General features: G+C 33.7%; 3 protein-coding genes across 6 annotated transcripts; all 3 read right to left on the minus strand.

Moving 5' to 3' along the window:
- Window positions 1–398: 398 nt before the first annotated feature.
- LOC114174361 (ankyrin repeat domain-containing protein, chloroplastic-like) lies at window positions 399–5,621 on the minus strand. Of its 4 annotated transcripts, none has more exons than XM_085668819.1 (9): window positions 4,624–5,621; window positions 4,417–4,499; window positions 3,962–4,060; window positions 3,782–3,877; window positions 3,461–3,559; window positions 3,273–3,371; window positions 1,719–1,890; window positions 1,533–1,625; window positions 399–1,424 (listed from the first exon to the last, which is right to left on the minus strand). In XM_085668819.1, exons 1-7 carry the CDS (start codon window positions 5,330–5,332, stop codon window positions 1,792–1,794), a joined length of 1,284 nt encoding a protein of 427 aa, XP_085524945.1. In that variant the 5' UTR covers window positions 5,333–5,621; the 3' UTR covers window positions 399–1,424; window positions 1,533–1,625; window positions 1,719–1,791. The 4 variants fall into 4 exon arrangements, with proteins under 4 accessions (XP_085524945.1, XP_027915001.2, XP_027915003.2 ...); XM_028059200.2 differs by having other exon boundaries at window positions 1,533–1,890; window positions 4,624–5,361; window positions 5,446–5,620; XM_028059202.2 differs by having other exon boundaries at window positions 399–664; window positions 1,325–1,424; window positions 1,533–1,890; window positions 4,624–5,619.
- A 693-nt stretch (window positions 5,622–6,314) lies between these two features.
- On the minus strand, window positions 6,315–10,064 carry LOC114169971 (ankyrin repeat domain-containing protein, chloroplastic-like). The gene is made up of 7 exons (XM_028055399.2): window positions 9,127–10,064; window positions 8,567–8,643; window positions 8,167–8,265; window positions 7,987–8,085; window positions 7,703–7,801; window positions 7,512–7,610; window positions 6,315–6,594 (listed from the first exon to the last, which is right to left on the minus strand). The coding sequence occupies exons 1-7, from the start codon at window positions 9,884–9,886 to the stop codon at window positions 6,478–6,480; spliced, it is 1,350 nt and encodes a 449-aa protein (XP_027911200.1). The 5' UTR covers window positions 9,887–10,064; the 3' UTR covers window positions 6,315–6,477.
- A 1,117-nt stretch (window positions 10,065–11,181) lies between these two features.
- Window positions 11,182–14,146, minus strand: LOC114173898 (RNA-binding (RRM/RBD/RNP motifs) family protein). The gene is made up of 8 exons (XM_028058565.2): window positions 14,007–14,146; window positions 13,880–13,899; window positions 12,980–13,114; window positions 12,852–12,875; window positions 12,597–12,696; window positions 12,366–12,515; window positions 11,717–11,786; window positions 11,182–11,623 (listed from the first exon to the last, which is right to left on the minus strand). Exons 1-8 carry the CDS (start codon window positions 14,007–14,009, stop codon window positions 11,388–11,390), a joined length of 738 nt encoding a protein of 245 aa, XP_027914366.1. The 5' UTR covers window positions 14,010–14,146; the 3' UTR covers window positions 11,182–11,387.
- Window positions 14,147–18,747: the final 4,601 nt, after the last annotated feature.

Below are 18,747 nucleotides of genomic sequence, written 5' to 3' on the forward strand. Positions count from 1 at the left end.
TGTACTAGCAGTATTATACATAAATATAACATTACCACTTGTGTTTATCTCAATGCATAATATATATTTTTAGAATACTACTTATTCTCAGAAAAAAAAAAAATCAATATCACTTCACACACAAAGAAATTAAATGCCATTTTTCTTTCTTTTTTCTCAAGATAATATTCTTATAGAAGAACACCCATAATTCCCAACCAATATTCTTAAAATGATTTGTGAACAAAATACTACATTCACAATAAATTGATGAAATAAGAGTAATTTCTCTTCTAAATTAAATTAGGTTTTAATCAAAACTATTGATTCATAACAAATTATTATTATTTTCTCACGTAAATGGAACATAGAACAACTAATCTCTTAGTCTGAGAACATCATCAACTGTGCCCACGTAATCAAGTGAATAAAAGCAAATTATGTTCATAGCGTCAACTAAATCAGAATTTTTGAAATTAAAGAAAAAAATAATTATACGTACATAAGGTCTTAGTCATAATCATCAGAACTTTTAAAGCTACTTTAAAGAAAGATAACTATATGTACATAAAGTCTAGCTCAATCCACTATCTACAAAACCTATGGTTGATGTTTGGCAAAAACCACTGTAGGGATGATTGCAGAGGCAGAGAACATGACCGAAAGCTTCGAATCCATCAAACACCTTAGACATTAAACAATGAAAGCCAGCAGTGGGACTAATCAAATAAAAACGAGTTTAATCAAATAATCAATGTAAAGATTTTCACTACCAGCCAGTTTAAAATCACCTTCAAATTGTTTAAGTGTTCAAAGAAGCCAACAATTTTATCATCCATAGCACACAAGATTAGATGATAAAGATTCTCGAACTAAAGTGTTAGTGAATTTAAATTAATTCATAAGAAAAAAAATGTCAATGATGGAGATTCAAGGTTCTGTTATATTTAGTTTCACTGACAGGATGAAGAATGATATCAGCTAAGACAACATGAATGAAATCTTGCTATAATAAATTTAGTCATCATCCAGAACAAATCAGAATATGATGATGCAACTTCCATCCATGATCTACTCCTTCTGTGGAATTGATTATCCTTACCTATTTTTTTCTATTGAATAATCACAAACCGGGTAACAACACATTATTTTGGCACAGATAAGATAATCATTAACTTCAAATAATATCACTACCAGAACCAGAGCTCAGGATAATATAGTGTATGAGGCATTTGTTTCTGTACACTATCGACCTCAAAACGCAGTATGCATATATATTTTTTCTTCTACTTTTATCTCCTTATAATAGGCAGTGACACAAAGTAGAAAAGGCATAGTACAATACCAAGTACCGATCAAATTCATATCTGATTGATTTACACTGCAGTTAGCGTTTCCAAAAGTAGCTGCCCAAGTCCCTGGCATGGAATTCAACCACAATTGACCTACAATAAAATTCACCCAGAGCATCACAAAAACGATTCAATGCGCAAACCAAAAACACAAAAAAGAAAAACCCATAACAACACTGGGAATGAAAACGAAGTACTCACTGCTTTTGGCGTCTGTTGAAATTTGAACACAAAATGACAACAAAATGTGATTGCCTCGTTAAGTCACATCACTTCGACTGGAGGTCTTAATCTCTATCAACTCATTTACACATTCAGTTCCAATATCGCAAGAATCAATGACAGAAAGTAATAATGGAAACACCGGTGGATTAAAATCCTTCTTACTTGATCAGTATGAAAAGGCAAATAGATTTAACCACGGACAAAATGGGTACAGAGACGCCATTTGTCATACATATCAAAGATACTCCTGAGGTTGCTTTAACAACTTAATTATCACATACGTTTGGAAACTTTGACCCGAGTAAAGACAAAGGTCAAGTGGAGTTAAACCATCCTGAAATATACAACAGAGAAATTGCAATTTGAAAATCAACATTAAAGAAATGATCAGCACTAACCAGGTAAACAAAGAAATTGACACCCAATCACTATTCCCAAGTTTCTCTCTCTCTCTCTCTCTCTCTCTCTCTCTCTCTCGTTTAGTGAGCACCAGCTGATATATTTGAAGATACAAGTATGTAAAATGACAAGTAACATGACATTCCATACATGGAGGACATTATAATGCTGCATTTTGTTGAGGGAAGAGAAAAGTGTGGAAACGAAAAGAAAAAGAATTGAAAAGAAATAGAGTGGAGAAAAGTGTTGTTAGTTGAAGTGGAAAAGAGAGGAAATGGAAGAAGTTTGTAAATGTTTGTGTTTAGTTTGTAAGAAAAGAAGGTGATAGTTTTTGGTCAATCATATATGACTCAATTCAATCCCTTTACTGGAACACCCACTTCCAGTTGCACAAAGCGTAAAACACCAATGCTTGTTGTAATTGATACATAATTTGATAAACTAACAACTGGGTTAGATAGAGTGGTTGAGGCAATTGTGAACAGGAATGTGTTGACTGAAAATATGTCACAGGTTGCACAGCGGCAAATTGTGGCTATAGAAAAACGCAATGAATTGATGCATGAACAACCTATAATCTTGAGGAAAAGTTCCACAATACACTATCAGAGTTAGATGTGTGCGACATGTTGGTTAAAACGAATTTGCAAGATGAACAACTAATGTATGTTACAAGTTTTTATGCAACAACCAATCTTAAACACGAAGATTGTTTTGAATGTATATTTAAAATGTACTATACACTTTGAAAGACTTTGGATAGATTTGAAAGACTTTGATTAGATGTGAAGTGGAATGTATATTTTGGAAGAATAAGAAATTCCACAATACAGAAGCAACAGAACCATTCATGCCTTATCTTAGGTCAGCTATTTAAAGGATCATGCTCAAATAAAAACCAAATTTCAAATAAAACTATATTCCATCATGTCATAAAGATTTGACAAAACTTAATGTCCTTGACCCATAAAATTTAGCAAACAAACATTAGATTGGCAAAGTTTAACAATTTCTCAATAAATTGTGAACCTTTTTCTTCAACAACTAATAAATTTATAATGACTCTGAAAATGTTTCCCTGGTTTACAGGAAAATCTAAACTCAGTTTCTACATTGTGACGCAGGGTTTGGATATGAAAATGGCCTTTCTTTCAGATGACCTAACTAGTTGGTATGGCAGAGAGAAACAGTCTATATAGCAATGACAGTTACATTTTACGGATTATCCAGCAATAACATCCATATTCAGGTAACATTATGCACAATATCAAGGTCCTTTAATATTTATATATTAATGCAGGAAATCAATAACAATACCTTGTTTCTTAATGTCTTATCTGCACCTTTAAGCAGCAGAAGCCTCACTACATTGGGTTTCTGAGTTTGAACTGCAAGATGTAATGGTGTCCAGCCATCCTGAAACAGGGTAAACAAATTAAGTTCTCAATACGAACTGAAAAAGATTACAATGTAGGTATGCTAAGTACGAGAACAATTGACCATACCTTGTCCTGAAGATTTATATCCACATTATAGAATAAGAGTAACTCAATTGTCTCGGTAGAACCTGTTTGTACAGCATAGTGCATCAAGGTGGCCCCCTCCTGTTCCCATACATAAACAATAAGGTAGATGCATAAAATTACCATCAGCAAGCAACTAGTCCTATGATACTACTATGCTGTTAGATTAAGATGGAACGATAAGAGTAACAATTTCTCAATGGAATGGGGGACGCAAAGACACAAAATAAAAATTTAAAGAGGAAAATTAGGAAGCAAAGGCTCACATTTGCAACAACAACAATTACGTAAGTGTTTACTCACTTTATCCTTTACAAAAGGGTTAGCTGAGTTTCTCAGAAGATAGTTGGTTATGGCCTGCTTTTTGCCAATGGCCTTGTGAAGGACAGTCAAACCATCCTGGAAACAAAGTAAATCACCATTATTTAAATCAACGACTTCATAATTTTTATTCTCCCATATGAAAAGTTAGAATTTATATACCTTATCAACTGCATTGATATCAACATTATGCTTCAACAAAGAATCTAAAAGGAAAGATTCTCCACATGCAGCAAATGTATGCAGAGGAAGCCATTTACCCTGAAAATAATGTCAGCATTAGCCAAAAAAAAAAATGCATTATTCACCAAACTCTTTCCCAATAAGAATCAGAACCCTTTCGATCAATCATGGTTCTGAAAAGAAGAAAATACAACATCCTACAACGTTATTGTAGCCCCAATTCACCAGTCCAAAGAAGACAGATAAACAGCAACAAGACATCAACAACTACTAAGATTGCTCAATAACATCCAGTCGTGGAACAAATGATCACTAAGCCTAGTAAGCCATGACAATGCAGGAAAACGATAGAATTTCATCTTGGCAATAATACATGCATAATGAGAACAAAACACAGGTCATTGTAATTTGTTCGTCAGACACAGAAAACTCACTGAAGTAGCAGTAGCCAAGTCCGGCATTCGCTTGTTCAACAAGAACATCTCCTCCTTACTAATAACAAACAAATTCCGACAACCTATTCATTCAGCCACGAAAATATCAATACCACATTCCCAACACACAAAAAAAGATACACATCCAATACTAAGTGATTTTAGCTTCTCCAGAAAACTGATTTTGATCTTAACATAAATTATTACCGTCACGGGTTGTGTTAGCTCGAGGGTTGTAGCTCCCACTACTGAAAAACTGTAAGACATCCTCCAAACTCTTCCCCTGAACAACCCCTCTCGGATTCTTAGGCTCTACACGCTCACCATTGAAGTCAGGTTCTGGAACCTTCTCATCGACGGGAAATCTAGAAGGGTTTTTGAGAACCAGAGGATTCAGCTTTTTCAATATTTCCTTCTTAGAAGCCTTGTACTCGTTCCAATTCACATCCCTGTAGGGACTCGACGACACTTTTCCATTTTCCTTTCTCTTCTTCTCCACCGTTCCGTTGAACCTAATTTTCTCGGCACCACTGAATGGAACCACCCCTCTTCGATTCTTCTTCTTGCGCCGTTTGTTAATGGTGATTTTCGTCTCCGCCTGAGCCTCTCTCCACTTGTCCGGAACCAAATTCTCGCGGTTAATCGGCGTTACTTTCTTCCCTGAACCCGTTTTGGGTTTGGGGTTGTTGTTGTCGTTTAGGAAAACGGCGCCGTTTTCGAATATGCCGTCTTCGAAGACGACGTAGTTGCGGTTCTTTTGGGAGTGGGCATTCCATTTGGCGGGAAATTGAAGGGATTGTAGAGATTGGAACCGGAGGGGAGAGATGGCTAAAGGAAAATTGATATGGTGAGAGAAGAGATTGTGAGGTTGAGCATTGAACAAAACAGTGGAAAAGTTGAACATGGCGGCTTCCATTTCTGGTTCCTATGCTACTGCTGCAAATACTAGGATAAAACAACAAACAACATTGGATCTAAACAAAATCCTTAAAATCAGAAAAAATCAAATAGGTGTTGATGATTCTGTACCAAATTTCATTGGATATATCATATGCTTGGTATGCCATTTCTCAATCATCAACCATAACATTGGATTTATATATACTTCTTGAGTTCGAACCTCAAATTTTGAATCACATTGAAGAAAAAAACATGGCAACCATTTTTATTCCTTTTTTTCTTTTTCTTTATTCTCATATGGTTTAACCAAATACTTCACAACCCATAATTCTGGTTCAGGTCTTTGGCGAAAACCTAAAATCAAAAGCTAATGAGTAGTTCATCAGACACTAATATTCATCTCAAAATGTACATTTAAAATTTTTTCATACAGACAGAGAATAGATTAAACAACTAATCACTAATAACGTGTTTAAGATTCAAAATTATATAAAAAAAAAAAAGCTTTTTTCACCAGTGATTTTAAGAAAAAACGTTTAACTTTTTTCATAAACTAAAATTATTTTTTAAGGAAAAAATAAAATATAAATTTAGAGAAAAAGACAATCTGTGCAAGTTGAACTTATGATTAGACGAATTTTAACATGTAAAAAAAACTGATTTCATATTTTTCCTCCTAAAAGGTGTTTATAATAAAATTTACCCAAAGAAGACATCAATTATGCAATGTGTTTGATCAAAGTTTTATACCGATGGTGTGGTAGCTTACAATTTAAATTGTTCAATCCATATTTTTAGCCAAATTTAATAAATGCGGTTTCCTCGCAACAAGCTGATAGAGAAAAAACTATCACTGCCTAGATTTTCAATAAAAGATAGTTTATAGCATTTCCCATAGGAGTTTTTATAATTATGTTAACATAAGTTTAGCACAAACAAGTTATTTAGAATTAAAACTGAGATTTTAGGTATGCTTGGTGTATTGTATGAGAATCAAATTTTAAAAAATGGCAAGTCATTTTTCTTTTCTTTTCCATGAAAATGTTCCATTTTCCTATCATTTAAATACATTTTATTCAATATAGTACAATGTTGTACTTGTCCTAAAATCTCCATATGCTGAAGGGTGCTAATTCTCTTGCAAAATTTCTCAAAGGTTAATCATCGTTTTGATACATGTCTAACTCGCCTTAGAGGCTGCTTAAACAACTTGATTAGCTCATACGTTCTGGCACTTTGTCCAGAGTAAAGGCAAAGGTCAAGTGGAGTTAAACCATCCTGCACAAAAAAACAGAGAAATTGAAATGTAAGATCAACAAAAAAGAAATAAATTACCAGAATTAAGCACCTACAAAAACAAACCGAACACTCAATCCCTATTCCAAGGTTTCTCTAGTTTAGTAACAGTAGAAACTTTTGAAGATTCTAACAGCAGAAACAAAGTTGCATGAAACACAGGACTTCGAAGAGACATTAGGCATGAATTAACAATTCCTCAGTTACTGTAACAACAACATTAATATGATCTATCCTAAGTAGGTTGGCTACTTGACACATCATGCTCCATCCAAAACCAGTTTTTCCATAAAAAAGTTAATCAATGTCAAAGACATAGCACAACTTTTTGTTACTTGTGATTGTCGATATATAAGTTTTTCAAACAATTATGTTGTTGGCAAAGTTAAATATCCTCAATCATTTTTGAAAAAAATATCTTCAATAACTAAAAAACTTAATGACATCCGAGAGGTTGGTTTCTTTGGTTGAAGGGTGAATCTGGTGTTAATATCTAAAATTCAAAATTGTTAATCAAGATTTGGATATCAGAATGACCTTTCATTAAAATCACCTAACCACATATGCCAGAGATCGGAGTGGACAAAAAATCCAATTTTCTTTATCCGATCTACTTCTGTTCTGATCCAATCCATTTAAGATCTATTTTATTAAAAAATTCAATCCATTTTATAAGATTTGGATTTCAATCAGATCTACATTTTATATGTTTTATGGATTGGATATCCATTCTCTATATTCAGATTGTTATATATTTCACTGACAGACCTTTACCAACAAAAGCTGATAATCGTACCAATGACCCATTTGAAGCATCTACATTCAGCAAAAATTATGGAAGACACCGAGGTTTTTTAACATTGACAGATTGAAGCAGGAAATCAATAACAAATTATTACCTTGTTTTTTGATGTCTTGTCAGCACCTTTAATCAGCAGAAGCCTCACTAAATCTGTTCTCTGAGCTTGGACAGCAAGATGTAATGGTGTCCAGCCATACTAACGCACGAGGAAAATGAATTATGTTCTCAAACAGCTCAGCATAAAAAACAAAAGGTAGATAAAATAACCAAGAGAAAAATTAATCATACATTGTCCTGAAGATTTATATCCACATTATACAGCAAGAGTACTTTAATTGATTGGGTAGAAGCTGTTAGTACCGCATAGTGCATCAATGTGGCTCCCTCCTAACATAAATAACAAAACAGATACATACACATATCAGTAACAGACAACTAAGGCTTACAAGAACAATATGCTGTTAGATTAAGATGGAACAACAACAGTAATGGTTTTTGAATGATGGCAGAAGACCTAAAAAAATTGGCTAGTAAAGGCTTATGCAACTATAACTTAGTAAAATTTTACTCACTTTATCTAGTACAAAAGGGTTAGCTGAGTTTCTCAGGAGATAATTGGTTATGGCCTGCTTTTTTCCAATTACTGCTCTCTGAAGAGCAGTGAAACCATCCTGGAAATAAAGTAAATCAGTAAAGTAAATAGAGGACTTGTGCATTCCAATTCCCACTGTGAAAAGTTAGAACTGCAATACCTTATCCACAGCATTGATATCAACATTGTGCTTCAACAGAGAATCTAAAAGTTCAAATTCTCCACAAGCAGCAAGAGTGTGCAGGGGATGCCATTTATCCTGAAAATAATATTGAGAATATTCACCAAAGGCTACAAGTGAATCAGAACCATTTTTCCTCCTTTGACCTTTTTCACACTCAAAAAAACATTGCAACAAGGTTTCTATGACCAGAGTATCCAGTCCAACAGGACTGACAACATCATTAGTGAGATGGAATACTCAGCAACATCATTAGCTGAACAAAAAATGACAACAACTTCCACTAAAAAAGAACAAAGGATTTTTTTTTTTCCAACATCAGCAAAAATATAACGACAGTAAAAAACAGTCATTTTTTTCCTTCTATCATAAAACTTACTGAAGTAGCAGTTTCCAAGTCTGGCACCCGCTTATTCAATAAAACCTTCTCGTCCTTGGTAAACAGCTTCCGCTTACCTATTCATGCAGGCACGAAAGAATTAGAACAACGATCCCAACACTTGAAGAAATCCAGACATGTGACAAGAAAAAAATCATTCATTTGATCACAGTGCAATTTCTCAGCCCACATTGTCATTTGTTAACAACCATGAAATGCAGCAACATGCACTAACGACTAACCAGTTAGACCCTCTTTGAGTGAACATCTAAATAAACACTCATCAGAAGAAGAAGAAAAAGAAGATAAAATGAATCAAGCTTGGAAGGTAAGTTAAATTTAACTCATGGAAGCAACAAATTTTAACTCTTCTCACGAAACTGTTATTCGAAAGCACATATAAACCAAAACATTAGTTTTCACTGGATTAGTTCATATCATATCCCAAACAAGAATAAGCATATCCAACACAAGTAGCAAAACAAGAGCAAACAAAAACCAAAGACACCAAAATGTAGCCGACAGAGAAAAGCATAGAAAAGAACAACTCATTTATATACCTTGAAGGGTTTTAGCATCAGGGTCATAGTTTTCACTATTGAAAAACTCAGTGACATCCTCCAAACCCCTCCCATAAACAAGCCATCTAGGATTCTTGGGCTCCACACGTTCGCCTCCGTTGAATTCAGGTTCAGGGTGGTCCTCTTCACCACGATTCAACTCCGGTTCAGGTTGAGGAACCTCTTCTTTCACCTGAGAACTAGAAGCGTTATCGAGAAACTTCATCTGCGCCAGTTTGGCCTCCTTATAAGCCTTATAGTCATCCAAGTTCATATCCCTAAGAGGAATCAACCCTCTTCTCTTCTTTTCAACCTTGCTGTTGAACTCCATTTCCCGCGCTATCCTGCGCCTATCCCTCTTCGTGATGTTTATCTCCGCCTGAACCTCTCGCCATTTTCCCGGAACCAAATTCTCGCCCACGTTCTCCTCCTCCTTTTTCCTCCAACCGGGCTTGGGCTTGGGCTTGGGCTTGGGCATATCGACGGTGAGAGTGTCGGAGCTGTGCAAAAGGGGGTCATCGAAAACGCCTTCCTCGAATACGATGCAGTCGCCAATGACGTGTTCTTCGGAATCGTCGTATTGGGGAGTTGGGTGCAGCGACGGCGAGAGAGAGCGGAGAATGGAGTTTCTGGGGAAGTGGAGAGTTTGTGACAGTTTGAAGTTGCGTGAGGTGGAAACGGGTAAGGGAAAGAGGAAAGTGTGAGGTTGAGGATTGAGCACAATCGCAGAAACATGAAACATGGTCGCTTCCATTACCATACCAGGTTGTTGCTGTTCCTGAACCCTGTCTCTTTTTTCAGCTCATAAATTTGCACATTTTTGTGTCTGTGTCTTTAATTTCGAACTGTGTATTTCAATTCTGAATCCTACACACTTACATGCACAAAAATTGTTAGCATTTCCTCTTTCTTTCACTAATAGTGATTGAATCATGTATCATGGTTTGTAAACATCCATTCTATCCACGAATTTTATTTGTCCCTTCAACTTTATCACTTCATGGGATTTTAATATTTGAACTTAATTATTTTATATATATTTTTTTCTTAAATTAAAAAATTACTTTTAATTAAGTTCTCAAATTTAATCATTTACTTGTAGTCTATTTTTTAAATTTAAGCAATTACTCCTACTTATTGATGTTTCAAATTATTTTCGGGGATTAAAAGGATATTAAATGATTAGTTACATACAGAACAAAAAGATTATTCTTTCAAGGATTTTTTCAATGCATTTAAGAACATAATATTTACCTTGAAATGTAATCTTATTTATTATATCTATTATTATATATTATTTTTTTGAATTGATAAGCCAAAAAAAAATTCTTATCTCTTTTTATTTGTTTATACTTATCTCTCTCTATTTTCTTTTTCTCTCCACCTTTTTTTTCTCTTTACACTTTTACCATCAAGAATCAAAATAATGAAATTGGTCACCGGCACCATGTGTTGATTTTAACCACACGAGTATAGCATCAATAAACAATTAGAGTCTCGTACGATGTTAACAATGTCTCGTATACAAGCTTGCTTCTCTTTTCACGAGGTTGTTGATGAGTGGTTTCTAAGAAAATATGTGAAAAATAAAGGAAAAAAGAACGCGATAATTCTTTAGACATGACATCGAAAATGCGTTTATTCTTCTCCGGACGACTCTTAATACACAGACAAATAAAATTTTTTAAAATACATTTACTATTGAAACACTCCAAAATCATTTTTATTATTCTCTTAAACTTTATTACTTTTCCAATATCATGGCAACTTTTTATTACACTATTAATAACTGTCGTTAATACACCATTTGCCAACTTTAAAATAATATACTTTGAGCGACCATAAATTTTGAAAATGTTTCCGCAAAAAGACAAATCATAAAAATCACAAGCATACAAATTAACAAAACCAAACTTCTTACTAATCTAATAAATGTCCATCAATTACTGACATACTCAACTAATTTCCACTTGGCCACGCCACACACCCCACTCAAAATTTAGACAAGCTTGTTGGTACGAATAACGAACCGAAAAATATCAGACAAAATGGAGCTTTACAAAGTAGTGGGTCTTTTAGATCCATTGGGCCAATAATTACGAATTATACAAACTAGTTAAGTTTAAACAAACAGAAGTAGGAAAGAAAGTATTAATAAGTGCAAACTGTTTCCAAAACATGGATACAAACTGATGTTCATAAAACAGTTTTTTTCCTTTCCATCTTGAAATTTAAAGATGGAAAAAAAGCTTCAAAAGACATCACCTAGATCCACGAGCATACCTCCTGTCTGGGCTACCATATGGAGAGTATGGAAGTGATCGGGACCTATCCCTCCTAGTTCTTCCGCCATAAGGTGGCGGTGAATGCCTCGGAGAATAATCTCTACCACCACGATAAGGTGAGCGCCTTGGAGACCTTCCACGCTCTCCACGATATGCATAATCATCACGACCAGAGCCACCTCCTCTATATCTTCCACGGTCACCGCGATATCCTTCAGACAAACAGGTGGGATTCAGTAAAAGTTTACATAAAGCAAACAATGAAGACTAGACTAACCATTCAAAAGACGCTGTCTCTAACTTACCATAGTCTCGAGTACTTTTCAGGCCAAGATAGTGTCCAGGTGTAGGAGTTCTTGCACGCTTTCTTCGGGACTGAAATAAAACATAGAGGCTCACAATCCCTGGAGTTTATTTGGCTAAGAACTGCATAAATAAATCATCCAAGCGCCAATGGAAGAAAAAGACGTAGAATATCGTGGTGTCCTTGTTGCCTAAGGAAAATGTGCTAACACTTGCACACTATATCTATGTTTGACCTTTAAGAGTAAGTTTCTACAACGTAAACAGGCTAGCTAGCTTATAAGGAAAAAAAATGTATATCTACACACATGATTAATGCCAGGTGTGAGATACCATAAAAGCCTGATTAGAAAGTTGTTGATAATGTCCGTTGATTAGTTGAGTTGAAAGTGAATGCTGATGTTGTAAAGTTGTTGGACAATATAGTTGCTATGTGTTTAGTGGATCAGAGGCATTTGATTAGAGCTGTTTAAGCTTGCCATTGATCAAGCTGTATCACTAAAGTTGACATGGATGAACTGATCATCTTTGATTGCTGCCAAAATAGCTGAAGCAATGTATTCTGAATATGACCACAAAACCTTCAAGTTAAGAAGAAACAAGAGCACAAGTATTCTTTAGCAACTACAAGTTAATTGAAGAACACAATACCCGCTCAACAGTGATATAGCGACCCTCTAAAACTGATTGATTGAGATATTTGATGCAGCGGTTTGCATCCTCAACAGTATCCATTGTAATAAAAGCAAAACCTCGAGAAATGCGAGTACGAGGCTCCACCACAAGAAAGCACGAAGCAACCTAACAAAGAAGACAACTATTAACACCCGCTCCAAAACATGGAGTTCACTGGGGAGAAACTGTAAATCAAACAACACTCACCTTTCCCTCTTTAGAGAAATGCTCCTCCAGGTCTCTCTCAGTGACCCTTGACGATAGGCCAGTGACATAAAGTGTATTCCCTGTATTTTTAGTCTCCGTCCTGAAACATAAATCAAACATATAAGCTCTTAACAGGCCATTAAACCATATCAAAAAAGCACAATCGTACTTAATTCAGAAGTACTTAACAATTTAAGATTTATCTTCTAATGGAAGCATTATGACGAGATACAAATAAATCGGAAAATGACTAACCTTTCAGGACTTCTTGATCTTGATCTGAACGAGACAAGTAGTCCACAGCACAGCCACGAAAACGAAAAAGTATTAAACACATAAAGACAATAGCCATAACTCATGAAAGATAAAGGCTTGGCACTAACCTTCCACGACTTCTGGAGCGAGACCTTGGCCTTTGTTTTTCAAATGATCTTGACCGGGACCTAGACCTTGGCCTGGATCTAGACCTTGACCTCGATCTTGACTGAGCCCTCCAAGGGGAAGGGGACCTTGAATTCCTGAAATATTCAATTATAACACAAAAGGACAAATAGTTTCATCAACCAGTAATCTCAGAGTGTCCTTCAAATCCATCCTTTAACAATGACCTTAGAATTAAAATCTCACAAAATTGAATGCGTTCACCTTGGTGACAGCTGAACTCTAGTATTAAACTTGTTCACAATACCCGAATCAAGAAAGTAATTCTGGACCAAGAAAGTAATTCTGGACCCTCTAGGATTTTGGCAGAGAATTTGAGAAAAACTCGGTTGAGGACCCCACTTGAAACTGGACAAAGGCAAAAACTAGTAGCCAACTATGTGTAACTCAAGTTTTCTCTATAGACAGTCCTTCCATCCACAGTTTGGGAATGGCAGCGCTGTGCACGAATAAACCAACCCGAATGTGAGGGTTCTTAGTGGATCTCAATTATCATCTCAGATTCTCGCCGATAGCGAGGAGATCAATCCCAAAACGAAGTCCTAGGTCAATACTAGAACAACGTTGAATACCTAAGGCAAGCCCTAAACACCGAACACGGCACAACAAATGCTTCAGCCGTAGCTATCGCCATAGTAATAACCTAGGTTCCGGACCTACCTCCTACGTTAAACTTTGCCATGAACAAATTCGTCAATAAATAATTTTCAATGTTTTACTTCGTTGTGCATTAGGGTTACAAACACAGACACATACAAATTCTCGTTGTGAAATGCCACGCAGTGCATCAAAATTATAGGATAATCACTGTCATCATAATCTAAGAGAATTACGGAGTTTACCTTCGTGGCGGAGAATCGGCCTGCAAAATAATTGAAAAATGAAAAAAAAAAGCGTTAGAATAGAATATCTTCAGCATGCCATAGAGAAGAATCTGAGTCATTGGAATGGATTAAGAAGGGAACATGCCATTTCAACAAGATCTTCAAGCGTAGACCTCTTGAACGGAGATGAAGAAGAATCACGAATGAGACAACGAAGGGTAAGGGTTTTGTTTTGTCAATCGCAAAGCAACGAATTGACCTTCGATTCATATAGCCAGCTGTTATAAGGGTCGGGTCACTAGGTCGGTCCTTTTTAATCGGACTGGATCCATTGCTTTTTTGGTGCGCGATTTAAAAAAGAGGCCCAAAAATGGCACTACAGGGTTCATTATTTAGATCTCACACATATTAATACCGATTATTGAGAAAATAAAAAGTTTATAACAATTCTTTTCAATGATATTCCTAAATAATTAATATTTATATTCTAAATATTAGTCGAAGTATGTGTCATATTTATATGACAATAAAAAATTTAATTAAAAAATAATTGTTATAATAATATTAAAATGAAAAGTATTATTAAAATTTATATTAAAGTTATAAAAAGTATGTAAAAAAATAGTTATAAAAGTAAAGTATTTATATAAAAATACAAAATATTCTACAACAATTAAAATTACAAATAAATTTTTATAATATGTTTAGGATATCGAATCTCAATCTTACGATGAGATATTGATTTTTTTTAGAATGTTAAAATGGGTTGTACCCTGCAGACTAGTTCATTAGGCCACCAAAATAGAACGGGTTGGATTGAAATTTTTAGACTATTAGTCCATTTTAATCCAACTTGCCTAACCCATCATATTAGTAGGCTAACGGGAATTAGTGTTTTATTTTTCGTTTTTTAGTTTTTTTTTTAATTAAAATTAAAATAATTATATTTTTTATATTATATTTTATAAAGATGTAAATATGTAATATTATTATAATTTAAATTATCAACTCTTACTAAGTAAGTTCCAATATTGTTTATAATAGAATAATTTAACATGTAAAAGTAATAATTATTTTAATTTGATTAATCCAATTAAAAATATTAACTAATCAATTAAAAGTTTAAAAAATATTTATATGATTAAATATGCTTTAAAAATTTATTTAGAAGTAATATAAAAAAAATTTACAAAATAGAAAAAAAAAGTGGTGCACAGAGTGGCTTGCAATTTTTAGCCTATTTTTTTATGGCAAGTCAATCCGGCTTAATCAATTTTTAGCGGATCAGACCAAAATGGATCGGATTGGTCTATTTTGTCCTTCCTAATTTTTTTTATCTTGATATCAAACTTGAGACTAACTTAAGATAAAAAGTACTAATTTTTTTTTTCATCTTGTTTAATTAGATCCATTATTCCTAAATAATAGGATGGACAATAAACTTTTCTAAATATATAGATCTACCTCTATATCATCACTAGAAAAGTGATATACATTAAATATTCTTAATTCAAACTTCTCTATAACAATATCAAAATACCTTAAATGATAAATATGAAAGTTGTCATATTTTTTTGAGAAAGTTTTAAGATTATAGCATTGTTCGAATGAATCCATCATTGTCCGACCAGACTCTGCCTCCAACTTTTTCACTTGAGGAATTGTAATGCTCAACCAAGGATTCAATAACAAAACCCCCAACCATACATTAGAAAAAAAAAATCCAAACTCTCAATCGTTTAATCGACATGACTACATTCTAACAGTATCCCGATAAAAGTAACCTTGTTAAGAACGATCTCTTATAACACTTGGCCAAAGGCTATGAATGCCTTATTTGCACATCCATTCAAAGCATAACCACAAATCAATTCCAAGAAATAAGATCAACACATCCAATGTCCTTGAACACTTGTTTAACATTTTATACCCTTTCACATTTTGCATACATAGTGGCCAAGGCATTGTTGGCAAATAAATCATTCATATAACAACTCTTCAAAATGTTTTCATGAAGTTTCCTACGTACTTGCAAAGCAACAAGCACAACACATGCACTTGAGATAGGTGTTAACTTTGATTAACCATTTTTTCCCCTCTTGCACTATCATAACCAAAGTCTTAAAAAGAGCATCCGAGTATAGATTATTTTGTAGGAAACATGTACGAAGGGAATTCTAGAAGACGAAATTCTTCTCTCCCATGGCCTAAAAGAGCTTTGTTGCTCTATCCATATACCCTGTCTTAGCACATCAACAAATCATAGTGTTCCATGAAACAACATTCTTAATTGACATTTGTCTAAATAAATCGAGAGCTTCATTCATTCTTCCACTTTGGGAATAGCCTATAATCATGTTGCTCCAACAAATGACAATGGGTGCATGAATTTGACTAAGCATTATATCCTTTAATTTTTGTGTTAATCTAGACATCATTGTCGTATTCGTTGTAATGTCTTTGCAAGGTATCTGATTCTAAACTGCTTGTACTTCATCAAACTAATTAGAATATACTCGTTAATTATTGTAGTCTCCTTGAACTGGTGCTACTCCGCAACTTTTAGCTCTCTTTTCTTTATCCTTTGATTTTCTTCTTAAGGTGAATGATTTTACCATTGAGTTGTTTGTTTTGCTTCTTCAGACCTTTGGTAAGATATAACAAGTTTTTGTAATCAATTTGTGTTTCAAAGCAACAAGCTTTTGTATTCAATTTTGTTGTTTCAAAGAACCAAATCGAAGAGAGGTAATTTTCATGATGTCCTTTTGCAATGTCATAAGAAAATTCTTTTAGTACAAATCATGAAGAGCTTTATCCTCTTTCAAATCCTTGTTGAACTTCTCATGCTCTATCTTTGTATATTGCACGTCAGGACTTCAGTTCATGACCTTCAATTGTTGTAACACTGAGCTCATATTTTTCAAAGTAGAAAATTTCGAGTGACAAAGTCTCTCCTTTGCCACAAATTTGAGTTGTTTGCTTTTCTAGTAAAGGTTTGTTCCTCTTTTTTCTTCCACTCAACTAGGAAATTTGTAAGACAAGTATTATCTGACCTCCACATAGATAAAATATTTTAAACTTTATTTTTTCAAAAACTAGGAAATCATTTTTTTAACATATTTCCCACACTCAACCTAACTGAGTTCAAGTACTTATAAAACAATTTGAAATATATTTTGTACTTGAGGAAATCTCAACAAACACAAACTTCTTTGTCTTTCACTACTACATGTTTTCCATTGACTACAATAACTTTGGATATTTATGCATTGTCTAACTCTTTGAAGATGCTAGCATTATGAGTTTTGTGATTTGTGCATCTCAGTCTATCATCCAAGCTTCTTTGCTCTTTCTTGTTGAGTAACAACTTGTAACAAGAGTTGCTCTCGTGTCTGACATTACTGTTGGAAAGTTTAAGTATTTATCCTTTTTGGTTTTGTCTATTCTTACTAGGGATGGCAACGGGGCGGGGCGGGTACGGGTATCATGATCCCATCCCCATCCCCATAATAAAAATTCATCCACATCCCCATCCCCAAACCCAACGGGTATACAACTTTTGACCCATCCCCATCCCCACCGGGTAACGGGTATTTTCTTATACCCATACCCATACCCATTTTTTTATTGTTCCATATATCAATTAAATATTTTTTATAAAAAAAATTTAAAAATCACACCAACGGAATCATGATACTATCAAAATATTCAATATTAAAATAACATACTCTTTTTGATTTTCATGATGTCAAATATTAAGAAAAATATTATAATAGTATAAATCTCAAATTAAAGTATCAAATAACAACTAAATAAAATTCAAATAATTATATAAAAGCTAAAAAATTACACATTACTAAAATTTTATAATAACCAAAATATTTATTAATTTTACAAATGATCAGTGGTTTCATTTGCATTCGATCCACCTACACATAGAAAAAAAATGAAAAATTAGATATGATATAATAATTGAAATTGAAAATTTTAATTACTAGAATATAATGTACCTTCTTCATCAGATTCATTTTCACTCATGAGAACATCTTTTCCTTTTAATTTTTTAACACCTACAAACACCAAATGTAGAATATTAGATGAGAATTCACAAAAAAATACTAACAAAAAATATTAATAAATTTGAGTAACTTACCTAGATGGTTTGAGTTCCATATCCAACTTCTTGTACACATCAAAGCCTCTATAGTAATATGATGAAGTCGACTACGGTGAGAAGTTAATATCTGACCACCAGTACTAAAAGCAGATTCAGAAGCTACAGTTGTTATTGGAATAGCTAAAACATCCCTTGCAATTGCTTGAAGGGTTGGAAACTTTAACCCATTTGTTTTCCACCATGATAGGATATCAAATTCTTGTGTAACCGGCAAATTATCTTCTTCCAAGTAATAATCCAACTCTGTTTTCATAACTGTAGTTCTAGATTTTTTCTTTTTTGCCATAAACTCTAAAAATTCATGCGCATCATTATCAACATCCTTTCCCAACTCCAATGATGTAGCTCTATAAAAAGAAGTTTCATTCTTTTTTGATTGATATTCCAAAACCAAATCATAGCACATTTGACGAATCCTACTAAGTTTCAGATCAAAATCATTACCATACAATTTATAAAAATAATATTCTAACATGTCCATCTTGTACCTTGGATCTAAAACTGAAGCAATTGCCAATATGTTATATAACAAAAAACAAAGAGAATGAGAAATATGTTATATATATATATATATATATATATATATATATAATATATTATATTATATTATATATTATATTATATTACTATGTATATATATATTATATGTGTGGATATCTTATGTTTATATATATATATATATATATATATATATATATATATATATATA

This window comes from Vigna unguiculata, chromosome 2 (genome assembly GCF_037176805.1).
Source record: "Vigna unguiculata cultivar grain cowpea cultivar isolate G323 ecotype 2 chromosome 2, ASM3717680v1, whole genome shotgun sequence".
NCBI lineage: Eukaryota > Viridiplantae > Streptophyta > Magnoliopsida > Fabales > Fabaceae > Vigna > Vigna unguiculata.